Below are 19,550 nucleotides of genomic sequence, written 5' to 3'. Positions count from 1 at the left end.
CATATCCAAAGTTTGACCCTAGATCAGGGGTGCGGGGGTGCTGAATCATTAAGGTTGGTTAGGTCTATTCTATATGAATCCAAATACCCAGGGGGGGGAGGCGAAAATTGGTCGGTGATCCGAAATGGGGTGCAGCAAGGAAAAGGGTTAAGAACCACTGCCCTAGATAATCCAGCTGTGTACCCACAAGCCCCCCAAATGATAGTAGGCGTTGGTGTATGTTGAATAACAAAAAGCCACATTTCTACACCTTTGAAGCTTTTTCATTTATTTTAATCCTAAAAAATCATCTTCACAAAAGACTCCCTCAAAATATTGAAACTAGTCTAAACTTGGTCAAGTTTTCGTTCAAATCGTCTACTGCTGCTGTGAAAATTGCCTGTTGTGGGAATTTTGTTACGTAGCTTAAGACGTACATTCGTAGCCTCTTGAACCAGGTTGCACAAGGCACCATTCAAGCTAAACAAAAAGGTAAGAAAACTTCCTTGATTTTCTAGTTAAGGAGAGGCACAACCTTGCTTTTAAAGATCACGTCATGTTTATATTTCACTAAGTCTACCAATATGTCTCCACATATACTGTACACGTTGGTATACAATCTTTTGGACCAAAAATATGTTTTAGGACCAGTTTTAGAAGTCCTATATCAAGCCCAGTCAATTTATTTGCATTTTCACATCATCATACTTGTTATTGATGAAAGGTTTCGTACAATAGCAAAAACCCTGAAAATAATTTGTTGTCGATCAGGGTTTTTTGTACTGATTGGTTCCATATGCAGCAAAAGTGGTTATTAATTCAAGGTAGTGTATTTAGTCGCAAAAAATTCATGTTTTCCTGTAATGTATAACAAACACAGCAGATAATTTGGCTCAAAGTGCTGATACGAACCCTCAAAAGTAGGCTAGTAATTGAAAGTTTTAATTCTTGATTCTTTGTCAAAATTCGAATGAACTTTGTGACACATAACCCTTACAGTCATAAACACTTGAGAATGTTATTTTTGTGACCTTGAGGTTAGAAATGCGACACAGTCGTTTGAACAGCTTCATATTCGCACGTTCTATTGACTTGAACTATTCCATACTTTGTGACGTCAACTGTGTCGCGTTTGTTCCTCACAATCTAAGCTTTTGTTTGATAACAGTGCGATTAATTTGATAGCGAATAATCGAAATAGTAGATTTGTTTTATCAGGCTTATTTCTTAAAATTAAACTTCAATTACACAAAAAATCTTTTTTTGTAAAGTTTTTTTTTCAACGTACATTTTTTAATTTCTTACCTGAGGGCCACACTATTAATTTTCTAATTCTATTTTGTCAGAACAGCCAGAAATTTAATGGTGAAAATAACGGCCCAAATAGACGTAAAAAGCGACATGCTTTATTGTTCAAACGTTTCGGCAAATGCTCATGCCATCATCAGTGATATGAAGGCCATTTGGGCCGTTATTTTCACCATTAAACTTATGAACAGATCCGTATACAGTGGTCCAAAGCCAGAAATTGCCACCTGAAAACCGTTCACTTTTGTTTAGCTGTACATATTGTGGCATTTTTTCGTCATGGTTTCGCTATGTTGCAGAAGGGTATAGTCAGCACTTTATTCTTTAACCAAGAGCCGCATTTACTTTGTACAGATGCATCAATTCCCACACACATATCCCTTTTGGAAATCAGCCATCTGTCCTAGTGTAAAAAGGAAAATTTCGTCTATTTTAGATCGTCGTCCGTTCCACTATTTCATTTGCTAGTCGAGTCACTGAAAATGAATTCGTTTGCTGCATTGCTTCTTGGTCTTTGTGTGACAGCAGTTTCTGGTAAGAATTTGTTTCCATTTTAATTTTTAAGCAGACCAAAAGACTCGATCACGGCATACTCATATAGAAATCCTAGTACGTCAGGCCAATTTAAGGCGTTATACCGAATCAGCCGGTCACCCAACATTCGCCATGTAGCTCAGTTCGTAGAGCGCAAGTTTCGGAAAGACTCTTGTCGTTAGCCTACGCCTTGCCATATGAAAATGCCTGCTGACCGGCTGATTCAGTATAACGCCTCAAATGGGCCTGACGTAGGCCTACTGTAATTAAGTAGACCATAGGCCAGTGGTTCCCAACCGTTTTTGTCCTGTGCACCCTTTTTGTCGATATTCAAATCTAACCCCCCCCCCCCCCCCCCCCTACAAATTTAGTTTGCTAAAATATCGTTTACATTAACATTTTAATGTAATTCTTAAAACAGAATTTAAACTCTGATTATTATCGATTATATGAGAAATTTCTTTTTCTCGGCTCATATATGTCAAATGCAGCAATAACACATAGCACCGACAACCAGTAAGTGATTAATATTGTGACACAAATTCCCCCCTACAAATTACACTCTAGTGGGGAATTCCCCCCTGGTTGGGAACCACTGCCATAGGCTGTGGTAATATTTGTAAGACATACATACCTTAATATTCTATGTACAAACTGTTTTTCAGCGTCCAACTTCAATAAAGATCGTATTATTTATTTAAATGTTAATGTTATTATTGTAATAGAATAAATACACACCGAAAAACAATCATTTAAAATAACGTCCCTAGATATTCAAAACAATATGTAGGCCTACCCGATAACAGTTTTATGAATTTATCAAAATGCTAGCTTTTAGTTATTTGAAAGCGACATGAAATGAAAGGTAAAAAAATTGTAACTAATGTTCATTTTTGCGCAGCTGGAATTCTCTTCCAGGAGGAGTTTGATAATTATGATTCTTTCATCAGCAACTTTGAAATCGAAGTGGTTTCCAATCCGCATAACAACGAGGAACAATATTATACTTCAAGAACTGACAATGTCGATGTGCAGGATGGACATCTTGTAATCACACCGCTTAAAGAAAAGTAACTGACCATTAGATGATGAAATAATTTGGCTGGACTGTTTTCGTTTTTTTCTCGAGTTTTGAAACCGTTTTCGATTTTTTTAGTTCAAAGGCAAAATCTTTGCGCTTTCTAAAATTCTTTCGAAAAAGTCTGCAATTTTTTTTTCGCTTTGCTTTCAACGACAGGTGCAGCATTTTATCGTATTAATTTGCCGTTAGTGAAATGCGGCCTTTGGACTTGTCTAGTGCAGTTAAACTAATTTTTTACAACACTCGGGCCTGATTTGGTCCTGTCTTCACGTTTGGCATCGTTTGTGTCGAAATATTAGCTGTGGTGCCTAATTCGTAGTGATGGGACGAGTGCCCGGTACTCGGTATCGATGGTATCGAATGATCTCAGTGGTATCGACACTCGTACTCGGTATCAAAATGTTTTGCCTCAGTTTTTGATGCCAACGTTCGATAACGAAGGCCAGTTTACACTATAACAATAAGGGCAACTTTTTGTCAATATACAGCACAAAATCGGGAAAAATTTTTGCCAGATCGGTATCGAAGGTATATACATGTGGTACTCGTACTCGGTATCGATACTCGCTTCAAAATCTGGTATCGTCCCATCACTATACTAATTCGGCCTTTGCGTAAAAACGATTTGGGTTTAGGCCAAACATCGCCCGCTATTATACTCTAAGTGTTACTTATGTGCAGTTACGGCGGAAAGCAATACACATCAGGAAGAATGCACAGTAACTTTGCATGGAAATATGGTCGTGTCGAAGTGAGAGCAAAACTTCCTAACGGTTATGGCTTGTGGCCGGCAATCTGGATGATGCCCAGGTGACAGTTAATGCTTTAATATTAATAACCGTAACTTGCTTATCCAGTTAATATAGTACAGACATTGTTTTTTGTAAATTCACAACCAAATGGCTAACCCAGTGGTTCCCAACCGTGGAGAAACTCCCCTCAAAGGAGGAATTAAAAAAATTCAGGGATGGAATTTAGATTAATTTTTACATGTGGTTTGTAAATAGACACTTAATCTGTGGGAATATAACCTGTGGAGTTGATAAAATACCCGATTTTAAATAATCTTTGTGTGGTTTAGCATCTACTATGCAGTCTGTTTGGGGAGTTATGAAAATGTTTTGAGTTGTTAAGGAAGGAATTTGTCGATAAAGTTGGGAACCACTGTGCTAAGCTGAGGCAAAAACGGTCCAAAATCGAACAAAAATTGAGAAACACCGGCCTATAATACTATGAAGCACTAATAAAATATTTCTTTGTTTTTTACATTCAAACACAGGGATAGCGTTTACGGCGGTTGGCCAGAGAGTGGTGAAATTGATATAATAGAAGCACGTGGTCAGAATATTCAAGATATTGCCAGCACCATTCACTACGGTATATGTTGTGACAATCACTATTGGGAGTCGAGTGGCGATTTGGATACGCAATGCTCAATTGACCAATATCATGTCTACACTCTTGACTGGACTCCAACTCAACTGGTATGATTCGGTTGTTTGATATTTGGACGTAACATAAATCGTATTTACCGCACAACAGCCATTGTAACACTTGTGGCAAAAAGTGAGAAAATATTCTTTCACAAACAGTTAATACAGCGGTTGTCAAACTTTCTTAATTTTTTGCCATGACGGTCCCTCAGCAATTTTTTCGAGCACTCGCGGCCCAAGCTAAATATATTCATAAAATTCAAAATACCTTGGCAAAATAAAACTATCCAGTTACCAAACTAAAAGTTAATTTGTTCCTTTCGGAAACATTCCCACAACAACATACAGAATGAATTTAGTTTAGTTTCGTAAGATCGCTTTGCGTGCGAATGTTTCAAAGGCAATATATTACGTCACACACAAGGCTAAAACAATATAAACATAGTGCGCGAACAATCGCCTCTGTTTGTAACTTGAAAATGAAGTAAAGAACCACTTCTTGTCATAGAAAACTCGTTTGTCTATCTAATTTTTGCTTACATACTCGAAGATCTCATATTGCATGAGATTGTAGAAATTATTAAGCTCCTCGTGGTCCCCCTGACATCGCGTGGCGGACCACTAAGGGACCGCGGAGCGCAGTTTGAGAACCGCTGAGTTAATACATTTTGATTGAGTCTAATAATTAGGAATATGTTCAGACGTTTCGGCAAATGCTCATGCCATCATTGGATATATGAGGAGCCACATCAGTTACACCCGTTTATAAATACTTAAGTCTTCAGCATATTGATTGTGTTGTGATAAATATTGGATGAATTTAAGTGTCAATTTCCATTGGATCTTTTTTATGGTTTTTGGCTATCGCAGTGGTTCCCAACCTTTCGTGGTCCGTGGCCCCCTAAAAGTAACATTTGGGCCCTCTGGCCCCCTTTAAGTAAATCTGTAGGACCTGTGCCCCCATTAAAAATGTAAAAGGCAATCTTGTGTTGGAATTCGGTTCTAATTTCGGCTTTAAACAGGTCGAATAGAGTAAAAACAAAGAGTCCAAAACTGCAAAAACGTAATTATAGACAAATAGTAAGTGAAATAATCGTTTAATTTGGGAATAAAGTTAAAAAGAAAATGTTTTTTAGTGGATGTTTCCTGGTGAATGTACACCCGTGGCTCCCCGGAACACAGCTCATGGCCCCCCTGGAGGGCCATGGGCCCTGGTTGGGAACCACTGGATTATCTTAACCCGCACAAAATTATTATTTGTTGTTTAGGTGTACAGAATGGATGGGAAAGCTTACTTCCAGCAAAGTTTGGATCGCGTAATCAGCTGGATGTACAACGAGAAAGGTAAACTTGGATTTGAACATGATACAATTTCTTGTTGCTGAAATAATCATAATAAATCCCGCAAATTCAATACACCACTCTTCAGTTAAACTGTTATGAGATAAAACGCGCCTTAAATATAAACACTTTATCATAACTTAGATAGACGTACAATTATTACCACTAAATGCATACTGAAAATCTGATTGGATTGCAAAAAATGTCAAGACTTGTGTTGTCATGATTTGCAGGTCAACCATTCGACCAATACTTCTATTTAATCCTCAACACTGCAATCGGAGGTGATTACCTAAGTGGTCCGGATCCCAACACTGTGTGGAATTACCCAGCAGCCGAAATGTGGGTCGATTATGTTCGAGTCTATCCGTTGGAGGTAAGTACGATGTTTCAGCAAACCAGTATATCAATTAATCCAACATCGGTCGTATAGGCAGACAGTAGTGGGATTCAAATTTTTGTCACCCGGTTCTATCACGGTCACAAAAGTCCATTTTTCGGCCGGTTCTGTTACAAAAAGTCCATTGACAGTAAGCAGTAACGCTAACCCGTTCGCTGATGGCATAAAAATTCGTGAGACGGTTCTATAGAACCGGTGCAAACCGACTGAATCCCACTACTGTAGGCAGGGTTGCCATCGACATGGACCCCGAAATAAGGACAACTGAGTCATTGCATTTTCAAACCGAACGAAACAAACGTTTTTGAACAAATCTTTACATTTATGCGAACCCATGATATTTCACATGCCATGTTTTTAGCCAGAAAGAATCTGTTCCAACAACTCTTTGTTCCTAGAAAATAATTTGTACATCTCACGACAGCTCAGGTATGGGTTTACTTGTTGTAGGCGATTTGACTTGTAATTGTGAAGATCCAAATAACGACTCAAGTCAAAAACAAGGACATTTCTTAGAAATAAGGACAATGAATTTTTCTGAGACACTTCCCTTTAAAATAAGGACAAATCTTAGAAATAAGGACGGTATGGCAACTCTGCGTATAGGCTATACAGCCATTCGAGGCGAAAAAGTGTGCACTGTGTGTATAGAGTTGTTAGCGGTTCCGAACCCAGGCGTAAACTCTATTTTTACATCATCAATCGAAATTGAAAAATATGAAAACATATTTGCTTGCATTTACATTTCCTTACATTTTCAGGATATTTCGTCGTATCAGTGTGCAGCAAAATCAGACGCCGATCCTGAAGAAATTTGTGGCAACGTAAACTGGGCTTGTTACAACCAAAACTACGCCGACGTTTCTGCTCAATGCACTTCGGACTTAATGAATTGCTGCAACTCTTTGTCAACCTGCTCAACTGCCAGTTTAGTCTGTAAGTTCGTTGTTTTTTGTCAGGGAATGAAAAAAAAGTTTTTGATGTATTTTTTGCCTTCTGTCGATTCTCCAAGTAGGTTTAAAATTTTGACCTTTATTATTTTCAAAATGGCTCGCAATTTTTTAATTTCGAAACAGATTTTGAAACGGTTTTGGCTAAAAGTGCTCTCAAGCGACACACCCTAAATTCTTTATGTTGACCTAAGGAAGTTATCAATGCAAACATTACTACACATTTGTTTATATATTTTCATGTGTTCTCAGCCATGGCAAGTCAAGTGTACGGCGCTTACGACGCGCAGGTCAACGATGCAACCTCTTGCGACTTTAGTGGCACGGCTGAGCGTAGTTACGTCCTCAATGACGGTGATGTGGGTGACGTAGGCAGTGGTCAATGTCTCATCTATGATAACGCGAATGCTAAAGACATTTGTGGTTCAATGCAATGGGCTTGCTACGACCAGTCCTATGCTGATGTAAGTTACCGCTATTCTTATAGTTGTGCCAAGTAAATTAGGTTTATATGATGCAGAACCCGAGTACTCGGTACCGAGCATCGCTGTTTTTGATACTCGGTACTTGGTCAAGCAGTTGCACAAACTGACCCGAGCGTTAAATTTGCAAAGTCATGCCCTGCTAACATACGAAACTAGTGTTTGAAAGGGTATCTAAGAACAAATATTACTGATTTTTAATTACCTTAGAAGGTGGAATAATACGTAACTCTTGGGCCTATACAGTTTAATATACCGCTGCTGACGTAAAGGACCTTGAAAAACTATAAAACTAGCGTGGAATTTGGAATGTTTGTAAAGTCACTATGCACCGAGCAGCAACGTGAGATGCTCGGTGTTCGACAAAACAGAACATTTGCAGTTTTGGCCTATCCCTAAACATTATCCCACACTCGTATTTAAAACGAGTTTTAAAATGTAATACTCGGAAGTTTGCAGCAATATGTTAAACATTTAAAGCACCTATAACAATTCATGCGTTTAATGGTGAAAATACGGCTCAAATAGACGTAAAAAGCGACATGCTTTATTGTTCAAACGTCTATTTGGGCCGTATTTTCACCATCAAACTTATGAACAGATCCGTATATAGTGTTCCAAAATTCATGCGTATTTTAGTAGCTTTTGTGGATCCTTTTAGATCGCTTTACGTGAGTTCAGGTATAAATCAACACTCTTCGCTTTCCACAAAATATTTAAATCATTTTTCTCCACCAGGTGTCGTCGGAGTGCACTTCCGGAAGTGACGTGCTGTCGTGTTGCGGAAGTGACCCGTATAAATGCGATTACAAACGATTGACTGATGCCGCAGGTGCTGTCTTCCAGTCTTACTACGACCAGCTCCCATCACCGTCGTCTTGCGATTTCGGTGGCGTCTGTTATCTTGATAACCCATTGATACCGCTTGAGTGCTACGATGGTTACGACAATTAAGTGTCAAAACAGACCAAAGGGGGCTAATAAATAAAATAGTAGAAATGTGTGTGTTTTTTATGTGGAGAAATGAAACTGTATATCTAAAGAGCTTAGTGCAGTTCTTAATATTCTAGTTTTTCCTGATATTCCAGTTTTTCCTGATATTCCCCAATGAGGCAAGATGTTTTTTACTGAACAATATTGTTCTTAGATGGCTTTCTGGGATATTGATATTGCCAAGGAAACGTAATGGTTTTGGCTGAATTTTGGAACATGAAGACAAAAATAATATAAAATCGCCTGTTTGATAAAATAATAGGAAATAATAGAGAAAAATCCGGTTTTCGCTGGAATATTCCAGTTTTAAACCGGTTTTGACCGGTTTCTGCATCCTACCGAACCTCCAAACCGGTTCAAACCGGTTTTGAAAATCGAAAATTTGGACCCGATTTTTGAAAAAACCCTAAGGCTATAGCCTTTCCGTTTTTCCGATTTTGGGGGGTCAAAAAATTGAAGAAAAATCCGGTATTCGGTGGGTTTTCGCGGGAATATTCCAGTTTTAAACCGGTTTTGACCGGTTTCAGCATCCTACCGAACCTCCAAACCGGTTTTGAAAATCGAAAATTGTGACCCGATTTTTGAAAAATCCCTAAGGCCTTTCCGTTTTTTCGATTTTGGGGGGTCAAAAAATCGAAGAAAAATCCGGGTTTCGGTGGGTTTTCGCGGGAATATTCCAGTTTTAAACCGGTTTTGACCGGTTTCTGCATCCTACCGAACCTCCAAACCGGTTTAAACCGGTTTTGAAAATCGAAAATTTGGACCCGATTTTTGAAAAAACCCTAAGGCTATAGCCTTTCCGTTTTTTCGATTTTGGGGGGTCAAAAAATCGAAGAAAAATCCGGTTTTCGGTGGATTTTCGCGGGAATATTCCAGTTTCAAACCGGTTTTGACCGGTTTCTGCATCCTACCGAACCTCCAAACCGGTTCAAACCGGTTTTTAAAATCGAAAATTTGGACCCGATTTTTGAAAAAACCCTAAGGCTATAGCCTTTCCGTTTTTCCGATTTTGGGGGGTCAAAAAATCGAAGAAAAATCCGGCTTTCGGTGGGTTTTCGCGGGAATATTCCAGTTTTAAACCGGTTTTGACCGGTTTCTGCATCCTGCCGAACCTCCAAACCGGTTTAAACCGGTTTTGAAAATCGAAAATTTGGACCCGATTTTTGAAAAATCCCTAAGGCTATAGCCTTTCCGTTTTTCCAATTTTGGGGGGTCAAAAAATCGAAGAAAAATCCGGTTTTCGGTGGATTTTCGCGGGAATATTCCAGTTTCAAACCGGTTTTGACCGGTTTCTGCATCCTATCGAACCTCCAGACCGGTTTGAACCGGTTTTGAAAATCGAAAATTTGGACCCGATTTTGAAAAATCCCTAAGGCTATAGCCTTTCCGTTTTTTCGATTTTGGGGGGTCAAAAAATCGAAGAAAAATCCGGTTTTCGGTGGATTTTCGCGGGAATATTCCAGTTTCAAACCGGTTTTGACCGGTTTCTGCATCCTACCGAACCTCCAAACCGGTTCAAACCGGTTTTTAAAATCGAAAATTTGGACCCAATTTTTGAAAAAACCCTAAGGCTATAGCCTTTCCGTTTTTTCGATTTTTGTGGGTCAAAAAATTGAAGAACAATCCGGTTTTCGGTGGGTTTTCGCGGGAATATTCCAGTTTTAAACCGGTTTTGACCGGTTTCTGCATCCTACCGAACCTCCAAACCGGTTTAAACCGGTTTTGAAAATCGAAAATTTGGACCCGATTTTGAAAAAACCCTAAGGCTATAGCCTTTCCGTTTTTTCGATTTTGGGGGGTCAAAAAATCGAAGAAAAATCCGGTTTTCGGTGGGTTTTCGCGGGAATATTCCAGTTTTAAACCGGTTTTGACCGGTTTCTGCATCCTGCCGAACCTCCAAACCGGTTCAAACCGGTTTTGAAAATCGAAAATTTGGACCCGATTTTTGAAAAATCCCTAAGGCTATAGCCTTTCCGTTTTTCGATTTTGGGGGGTCAAAAAATCGAAGAAAAATCCGGTTTTCGGTGGATTTTCGCGGGAATATTCCAGTTTCAAACCGGTTTTGACCGGTTTCTGCATCCTATCGAACCTCCAGACCGGTTCAAACCGGTTTTGAAAATCGAAAATTTGGACCCGATTTTGAAAAATCCCTAAGGCTATAGCCTTTCCGTTTTTTCGATTTTGGGGGGTCAAAAAATCGAAGAAAAATCCGGTTTCGGTGGATTTTCGCGGGAATATTCCAGTTTCAAACCGGTTTTGACCGGTTTCTGCATCCTACCGAACCTCCAAACCGGTTCAAACCGGTTTTGAAAATCGAAAATTTGGACCCGATTTCCGTTTTTTCGATTTTTGTGGGTCAAAAAATTGAAGAACAATCCGGTTTTCGGTGGGTTTTCGCGGGAATATTCCAGTTTTAAACCGGTTTTGACCGGTTTCTGCATCCTACCGAACCTCCAAACCGGTTTAAACCGGTTTTTAAAATCGAAAATTTTAACCCGATTTTGAAAAACCCTAAGGCTATAGCCTTTCCGTTTTTTCGATTTTGGGGGTCAAAAAATCGAAGAAAAATCCGGTTTTCGGTGGGTTTTCGCGGGAATATTCCAGTTTCAAACCGGTTTTGACCGGTTTCAGCATCCTACCGAACCTCCAAACCGGTTTAAACCGGTTTTTAAAATCGAAAATTTGGACCCGATTTTTGAAAAAACCCTAAGGCTATAGCCTTTCCGTTTTTTCGATTTTGGGGGGTCAAAAAATCGAAGAAAAATCCGGTTTTCGGTGGGTTTTCGCGGGAATATTCCAGTTTCAAACCGGTTTTGACCGGTTTCAGCATCCTACCGAACCTCCAAACCGGTTCAAACCGGTTTTGAAAATCGAAAATTTGGACCCGATTTTGGAAAAACCCTAAGGCTATAGCCTTTCCGTTTTTTCGATTTTGGGGGGTCAAAAAATCGAAGAAAAATCCGGCTTTCGGTGGGTTTTCGCGGGAATATTCCAGTTTCAAACCGGTTTTGACCGGTTTCTGCATCCTACCGAACCTCCAAACCGGTTCAGACCGGTTTTGAAAATCGAAAATTTGGACCCGATTTTTGAAAAATCCCTAAGGCTATAGCCTTTCCGTTTTTTCGATTTTGGGGGGTCAAAAAATCGAAGAAAAATCCGGTTTTCGGTGGATTTTCGCGGGAATATTCCAGTTTCAAACCGGTTTTGACCGGTTTCTGCATCCTACCGAACCTCCAAACCGGTTCAAACCGGTTTTGAAAATCGAAAATTTGGACCCGATTTTGAAACATCCCTAAGGCTATAGCCTTTCCGTTTTTTCGATTTTGGGGGGTCAAAAAATCGAAGAAAAATCCGGTTTTCGGTGGATTTTCGCGGGAATATTCCAGTTTTAAACCGGTTTTGACCGGTTTCTGCATCCTACCGAACCTCCAAACCGGTTTAAACCGGTTTTGAAAATCGAAAATTTGGATCCGATTTTGAAAAAAACCTAAGGCTATAGCCTTTCCGTTTTTTCGATTTTGGGGGGTCAAAAAATCGAAGAAAAATCCGGTTTTCGGTGGGTTTTCGCGGGAATATTCCAGTTTTAAACCGGTTTTGACCGGTTTCTGCATCCTACCGAACCTCCAAACCGGTTCAAACCGGTTTTGAAAATCGAAAATTTGGACCCGATTTTGAAACATCCCTAAGGCTATAGCCTTTCCGTTTTTTCGATTTTTGTGGGTCAAAAAATCGAAGAAAAATCCGGCTTTCGGTGGGTTTTCGCGGGAATATTCCAGTTTCAAACCGGTTTTGACCGGTTTCTGCATCCTACCGAACCTCCAATCCGGTTCAGACCGGTTTTGAAAATCGAAAATTTGGACCCGATTTTTGAAAAAACCCTAAGGCCATAGCCTTTCCGTTTTTTCGATTTTGGGGGGTCAAAAAATCGAAGAAAAATCCGGGTTTCGGTGGGTTTTCGCGGGAATATTCCAGTTTCAAACCGGTTTTGACCGGTTTCTGCATCCTACCGAACCTCCAAACCGGTTCAGACCGGTTTTGAAAATCGAAAATTGTGACTCGATTTTTGAAAAAACCCTAAGGCTATAGCCTTTCCGTTTTTTCGATTTTGGGGGGTCAAAAAAATCGAAGAAAAATCCGGCTTTCGGTGGGTTTTCGCGGGAATATTCCAGTTTCAAACCGGTTTTGACCGGTTTCTGCATCCTACCGAACCTCCAAACCGGTTCAAACCGGTTTTGAAAATCGAAAATTTTGACCCGATTTTGAAAAAACCCTAAGGCTATAGCCTTTCCGTTTTTTGTGGTCAAAAAATCGAAGAAAAATCCGGTTTTCGGTGGGTTTTCGCGGGAATATTCCAGTTTTAAACCGGTTTTGACCGGTTTCTGCATCCTACCGAACCTCGAAACCGGTTTGAACCGGTTTTGAAAATCGAAAATTTGGACCCGATTTTGAAAAATCCCTAAGGCTATAGCCTTTCCGTTTTTTCGATTTTGGGGGGTCAAAAAATCGAAGAAAAATCCGGTTTTCGGTGGATTTTCGCGGGCATATTCCAGTTTCAAACCGGTTTTGACCGGTTTCTGCATCCTACCGAACCTCCAAACCGGTTTAAACCGGTTTTGAAAATCGAAAATTTGGACCCGATTTTGAAAAAACCCTAAGGCTATAGCCTTTCCGTTTTTTGTGGTCAAAAAATCGAAGAAAAATCCGGTTTTCGGTGGGTTTTCGCGGGAATATTCCAGTTTTAAACCGGTTTTGACCGGTTTCTGCATCCTACCGAACCTCCAAACCGGTTTGAACCGGTTTTGAAAATCGAAAATTTTGACCCGATTTTGAAAAAAACCTTAAGGCTATAGCCTTTCCGTTTCTTCGATTTTTGGGGGTCAAAAAATCGAAGAAAAATCCGGTTTTCGGTGGGTTTTCGCGGGAATATTCCAGTTTCAAACCGGTTTTGACCGGTTTCTGCATCCTGCCGAACCTCCAAACCGGTTTAAACCGGTTTTTAAAATCGAAAATTTGGACCCGATTTTTGAAAAATCCCTAAGGCTATAGCCTTTCCGTTTCTTCGATTTTTGGGGGTCAAAAAATCGAAGAAAAATCCGGTTTTCGGTGGGTTTTCGCGGGAATATTCCAGTTTCAAACCGGTTTTGACCGGTTTCTGCATCCTACCGAACCTCCAAACCGGTTCAAACCGGTTTTGAAAATCGAAAATTTGGACCCGATTTTTGAAAAAACCCTAAGGCTATAGCCTTTCCGTTTTTTCGATTTTGGGGGTCAAAAAATTGAAGAACAATCCGGTTTTCGGTGGGTTTTCGCGGGAATATTCCAGTTTTAAACCGGTTTTGACCGGTTTCTGCATCCTGCCGAACCTCCAAACCGGTTTAAACCGGTTTTTAAAATCGAAAATTTGGACCCGATTTTTGAAAAATCCCTAAGGCTATAGCCTTTCCGTTTTTTTGATTTTTGTGAGTCAAAAAATCGAAGAAAAATCCGGTTTTCGGTGGGTTTTCGCGGGAATATTCTCACTTCGGTTTGTCCGGATCTTCGCCTAATCCGGAGAAAAAAATTGCTTTTTCTACATCTCCTAATCCGTTTTTCCGTTATATTAGTGTAGCCATGCCTTCCTCGATTACGACTTGTTAAAGGCGGCTACAGTGTAAACTGTGATGTTCATTGCAAATTGTTTGGTAAGTCTGATCCTTGCATCTCAATAACAGCTGACTGATTAACAGCCCCACAGAGTGTCTCTTATTTCTTTGTATTCTTGAGTAAACGTTTCACAGGCGAACGATTAAATCAGATTCCACATCCCCAAACGGAGAAAAATAGAAGAAAATAGACTTCTAGAAGACTAAAAATAGTCTAAGAATAGACCGGCGACCAAGTCGAAAACAAGCTATTTATAGAAATGCGAAAACTTGGTTTTACAAGAAACCTTTTTTCCTTTAAGTTATAGAATTTAATTTATGGCAAAGGTGCGATTTGTAATGTCATAGCTTCCTCCAACCGAGCTGCTATGCTTCTTCTCAAGTACGAGCGGCTGTGTTCTACTTGAAACGGAAACGACAGTATAAACAAGAGGAAGTATGCGTAATGATGAACAAACACCTTATGTTTGTGCAGAACATTCTAGAATAACCAAATGACTCAAAATATCTTATGACTTGCATGAGAACGGAAATAACAACACTTGCATCCAGTTATGAAGAGGTTAAACACTTCCCCTACATGGTGTGCAACTTTATGAGCAAACAACATGCTAACGTTAAACATAAACTTTGTGCACATTAATATCATGACCGCTACATTAGCAATTTTGTACATCAAACCTCGTTGCAGTTATGCAGTGATTTATAACAACTGCTGACTGTTTGCTACTTTACAATGCGTATTTTTCCATTGTTTATATTATAACATTGGTTCTTTACCTTATCTGGATAAATTTGGTGTCGAACCAGTCCGAATTAACCGTGGTTTACTGTAGTATAAAAACAAGAAGACCTACGAAACGCACAAAATACAAAAATTGGAGACCTACAACACAAAAACTGCATTCAACACCATAATAATGATGAGCTTAAAAGTGCATTGTATACATATGTACCCCAAAAGGAGAACTATAAGCACATAGGTACTGTTTCTTGAAAATATTCTGTCACATACTTTTTATTTTATTTCAAAGATATACTTTTATTTAACTGTTTAGCTTTTATCACGAAAAAGTGTTACAGAGCTATTTCCTGCATGACAATTAGTTCAATGTGATTCTAACGCCATTATGTCAAACACTAAACAAGTTAATCAAAAAAGTATCCCCAAACAGAAGATATTGTCTCTTGAATAGCATAAGTGCAGTCTGAAAGCAACTGTCCAATAGAATCTGCTGTGTACATTTTGTATGTGCAGAAAGAAACAGCACATGCAATGACTGCTAATGAGAAGGCAGCTTCCTTGAAAACCCTCAGTACAGCTGGTTCTCCTTTTACCAGTTCAAATATATTTGTGCCGCTTTTATTTCTATGTGGAAACTCAGTATTTGGAACTTCTTTGCCGAGAAACTTGCAAAGTGGCTCCCAGCCTTCTTTGATGGAGTAAACAAGGAGCTTGTCCTTCGGTGCATTCTGTGTGGAAAAAATGCTTTGGGGGTAAATATATCTAAGCAAGAATTTATTAAATCAATACTCTGATAAAAACGCTCAAATCAATTGGTGTGCTATGAAAAATCACTTTAAGTGCCGACTTGGCACAAATTCCAGGGCTTGACAACCCCTGACCCAGAGAAATTGTAACATTAATACTGAAAACAAACCTGCAAGACATGCGCATTGTGTCGCCTGTATTTCATCTTATATTGCAGCTTGTTATATCTTGGTTGGGATATTATATGACTTGCAGGCACAAAACCAAAGACAGCCACAGCTAAAAAAAACAGAAGTCAGAGTTTCTGTTTTAAAAACTCCAGTACAAAAAAAAAAGTTTACATATCATTGTCAGGAAATGATCCACTTTTCTTGCTGTCGGTGATAAAATACATATCAACTTTGCTGTCCATGTGTTTAGTTCTGTGCCCTGAGCATCAATGCTTCTGATCCAATCGTCCTCAGATTCTCTCATCATAAGAATGATCTAAGAATGTTCAAAAACTTTATTCCAGTTTCTGTGGAGTTTTACTGATAATCGTTTAAATCATTGATTCTTAACTGCAGTCTTAACTACTTTTTTGTGGCCTTTACCAGACCTCAGAAAATCAGTAAAGATTGTTATTACCATGAGAGCCACAGTAGCAAAAATCCTGTTTCGAAATTTACTATATTTTTAAAAGTTTACAACGCAGCATATTTTAATGCTATCATTATTCAACCCAGTCAATCTATTACTGATGTCTAATATGCACAAAGGTAATTGTTTATTGTATTGTATCTCATAAATCAGAATCAGTAACCTTTCTGCAGCTATTTAGATTTATTTTGGTTTAACCTTGGTTGTTTCTGCAAGCAAAAACTCATGGGTCCCCACACATGCAAAGTTGTAGATAATGCATTTCAATAGATAACAATGAGTAAGTTTGGTATTGTGAAGACAAACACAGTGATTGGTACTGTGCATATTTAAATATGCTATATGGAGTAAAAACTATTTAAATTAAAAAACTCATTTTAGGGGGCTAGTAGAATAACTAATGGAGGTTCAACACACACAAACTTAAAAGTAGGAAACCACAATGACTCAATCAATAGTACTGCATACTTTACAAGCTATCCAAATTTTAGCCAATTCTAAAATTGTTTACAAACTCACCCCTTTTAGGGGGCTAGCGGGGTAAATACTAGGGTTATCCGGACAAACAAAGTGGGATGCACATCTACATAACTATATCTACCATCTGTATAAGTTTCAGGCACATCCATCAAGCATTTGATGGCAAAACGAGTCAGACAAACTTCGGGGAAAAAACATTTTAGGGGGCTAGCGGGGTAAATGCTGGGGTTTTCAACAAAAACAAAGTGGGATGCACATCTACATAACTACATCTACCATCTGTGTAAATTTCAGCCGAATCCATCAAACATTTGATAGAAAAACAAGTCGGACAAACTTGGGGGAAAAATACCCATTTTAGGGGGCTACCGGGGTAAATACTGGGGTTATAAACAAAAACAAAGTGGGATGCACATCTACATAACTACATCTAACATCTGTGTAAATTTCAGCCAAATCCATGAAACATTTGATGGAAAAACGAGTCAGACAAACTTCGGGGGAAAAATACCCATTTTAGGTGGCTAGGGGGGTAAATACTGGGGTTATCAACAAAAACAAAGTGGGATGCACATCTACATAACTACATCTACCATCTGTGTAAATTTCATCCAAATCCATCAAGGATTTGATGGAAAAACGAGTCGGACAAACTTTGGGGAGAAGAAAAACAAAGAAAAAAAACAAAAACATTTTGAGTAAAATCAATACGTGTCCCCTTCAGGGAAGGGGACCCATAATTATATTGCTTAACCAGCATTTATATCCTGTTATCACCCTATGTGGTATTTTTAAGGATGATTGTGTTGGGTAGTGTGCCATTGACCTAATGGAGACACCCAGGATCCGCTGTCCAAACATTGGATGAGTTATGTATAATTGCCGGTTGAGCAAGTAGAGAGTTTGTAAAATATGCCTGGCAACAGCACTATATCATTCAAATGCAGGTTATTTTCCATGTTTTGGCCAAGAAAAAGTGGTTTAAGTTAATAAACTGTTACAAATGTTTTAGTTGTGCACAAAAATTTTAGAATCAAAATTGACCTAGCAGTTTAGCGACAGGAATCTGAAATAAAATGTTTGAATAACTGTATCTTTCGAAGTACATTTCCCAGGAGTTTCAAGCTTTGTTGATTTGTATATCGCAAAGCATTTCATAGCATTCAGATAGATTCATACCAAATTTGTCATTTTTGTGTTCACAGGGCCATTTTTATGTCCACAAGTTAAAAAAATGCTATGCGCTAAAATTTATCACAGTTGTTTACAATTTGCAAATCATGGGTGATTTATTCAATGATTTGCCCTAAACACATGTTTAAAGAGTGGACAGTTGCCTTGATAACAGACTGATTGTGAACATAACACATTCAGGCATTGTCTGCCAAGGACCTAAAAACAATTAAATACCTTTGATTCTGGAAATGCTTTGTGTATTTCATCCCAGTAGGCAGAAGCTGGCAAGTCGGTAATGGCGTCAACATTTTCATACATTTGTCGAAAGTCTTCAGTGCTTCCTCCTTCACTCATAATTTTTGTCCAAATTTTTTGATGATAAATAAAATGTTCAAGAAAGTCATAAACTTCATAGCCAAGTTCTTGCAAGGCCCATACCATGGATTTGGTGCCAGTTTTTGACAACCCAGCAACTATAACCTTCATTTTTTTTACTTTTTGTCCTAAAATCCAGGAGCTGGAAAGAAAAAGCACCAATATTTGAAAAAATAAAATCATTGAGTGCAAATAAGAAAGATTTTTTTTTTCAAGTTACAATAGGACAGTGTCTGATAAAAAATAAGATACATGAATTGCCACATACAAATAAATCTGGGTAATTAAACAATTAATTTGGCAGGTGTTCTTATGCAGTTGACTGGTAGGCGAATAAAAGGATTTGTCTGCCCATAAGATTCTATACATACACAATTAAGTTAGTTGTAAAGTCTTGTTTATTACAAATTTCCCAATCTGAACCATATCACACAAAAAATAGAGTTTAACTAGGAGTAATTATACTGAACAATATCAGACCCTCCAACAGGCAGCATGGTCATTGATAATTATACATTTTAATTTATAACAATAAATAACTGGGAATGGAAAACATTTTCCAATCAACAAAATTAGTCAATAGATTTACATGGAATATTTGTATTTTTATTTATTTCTTCAAATAGAATTCATATATCTTAACTGATTACTTATCGAACTGGCGATACCCTACTACGAAGCTGACATGTGCAGCATACAAAGCAGGCAACGGTGCTTGGTTTGTAGAGCGCGAGTCCCGGAAAGACTCCTATCGTGGGTTTGAATCCCACCGCAGGCTAGATTTTTATAGCCTATGCCTTGCCATATGGTGAATGGTTGGTGACCAGCTGATTCAGTATGATGCCTTTAATAGGCCTGGCGCACTAAAACAAGATTTAAATTCACATCTTTATAAGTGCAATATAAATAATATGGTAGAGGTTACTATAAAATTCAGAACAACATAATTGTAGTAAATAGATAATTATTTTAAAAGCGATTCCAATGCCCTACAGTGTAAAAAAGTGTGGTAAACTATGGCCATGGCCAGCTTGTGGTGCAGCTGAATAACAGCCACATCACAACAAATGCACACATCCTTTAACTTTTTTTGTGGAGCTTCCTTTCAATATATTCAGCCAGAGTTGTGCAGAAGTATGAACAATGTTTCTTCCATTTCAGTATGATTTTTGCATCTGACTTCAGTAACATCATACATTATGGCAGTGTTTAGCATAACTAGTACCTACTTTTCATCACCTATAC

The 19,550-nt window shown here is 38.6% G+C and overlaps 2 protein-coding genes across 2 annotated transcripts; one reads left to right on the top strand and one right to left on the bottom strand.

Annotated features, from left to right (window-relative positions):
• The first annotated feature begins 24 nt into the window (after positions 1-24).
• Positions 25-8,495, top strand: LOC145204339 (glucan endo-1,3-beta-glucosidase-like). The gene is made up of 10 exons (XM_080076850.1): positions 25-471; positions 1,642-1,821; positions 2,723-2,891; positions 3,584-3,712; positions 4,182-4,386; positions 5,604-5,679; positions 5,910-6,052; positions 6,838-7,012; positions 7,279-7,490; positions 8,247-8,495. Exons 2-10 carry the CDS (start codon positions 1,770-1,772, stop codon positions 8,460-8,462), a joined length of 1,377 nt encoding a protein of 458 aa, XP_079932976.1. The 5' UTR covers positions 25-471; positions 1,642-1,769; the 3' UTR covers positions 8,463-8,495.
• Positions 8,496-14,234: 5,739 nt separating this feature from the next.
• LOC145204383 (uncharacterized) lies at positions 14,235-18,447 on the bottom strand. Its single transcript, XM_080076899.1, has 4 exons — positions 18,165-18,447; positions 15,977-16,121; positions 15,805-15,914; positions 14,235-15,616 (listed from the first exon to the last, which is right to left on the bottom strand). Exons 1-4 carry the CDS (start codon positions 18,414-18,416, stop codon positions 15,293-15,295), a joined length of 831 nt encoding a protein of 276 aa, XP_079933025.1. The 5' UTR covers positions 18,417-18,447; the 3' UTR covers positions 14,235-15,292.
• Positions 18,448-19,550: the final 1,103 nt, after the last annotated feature.

This window comes from Phallusia mammillata, chromosome 8 (genome assembly GCF_965637545.1).
Source record: "Phallusia mammillata chromosome 8, kaPhaMamm4.hap1.1, whole genome shotgun sequence".
NCBI classification, from domain to species: Eukaryota; Metazoa; Chordata; class Ascidiacea; order Phlebobranchia; family Ascidiidae; genus Phallusia; species Phallusia mammillata.
The sequence above is the reverse complement of the archived record's forward strand: the minus strand, read 5'-3'. Positions and strand labels throughout refer to the sequence as shown.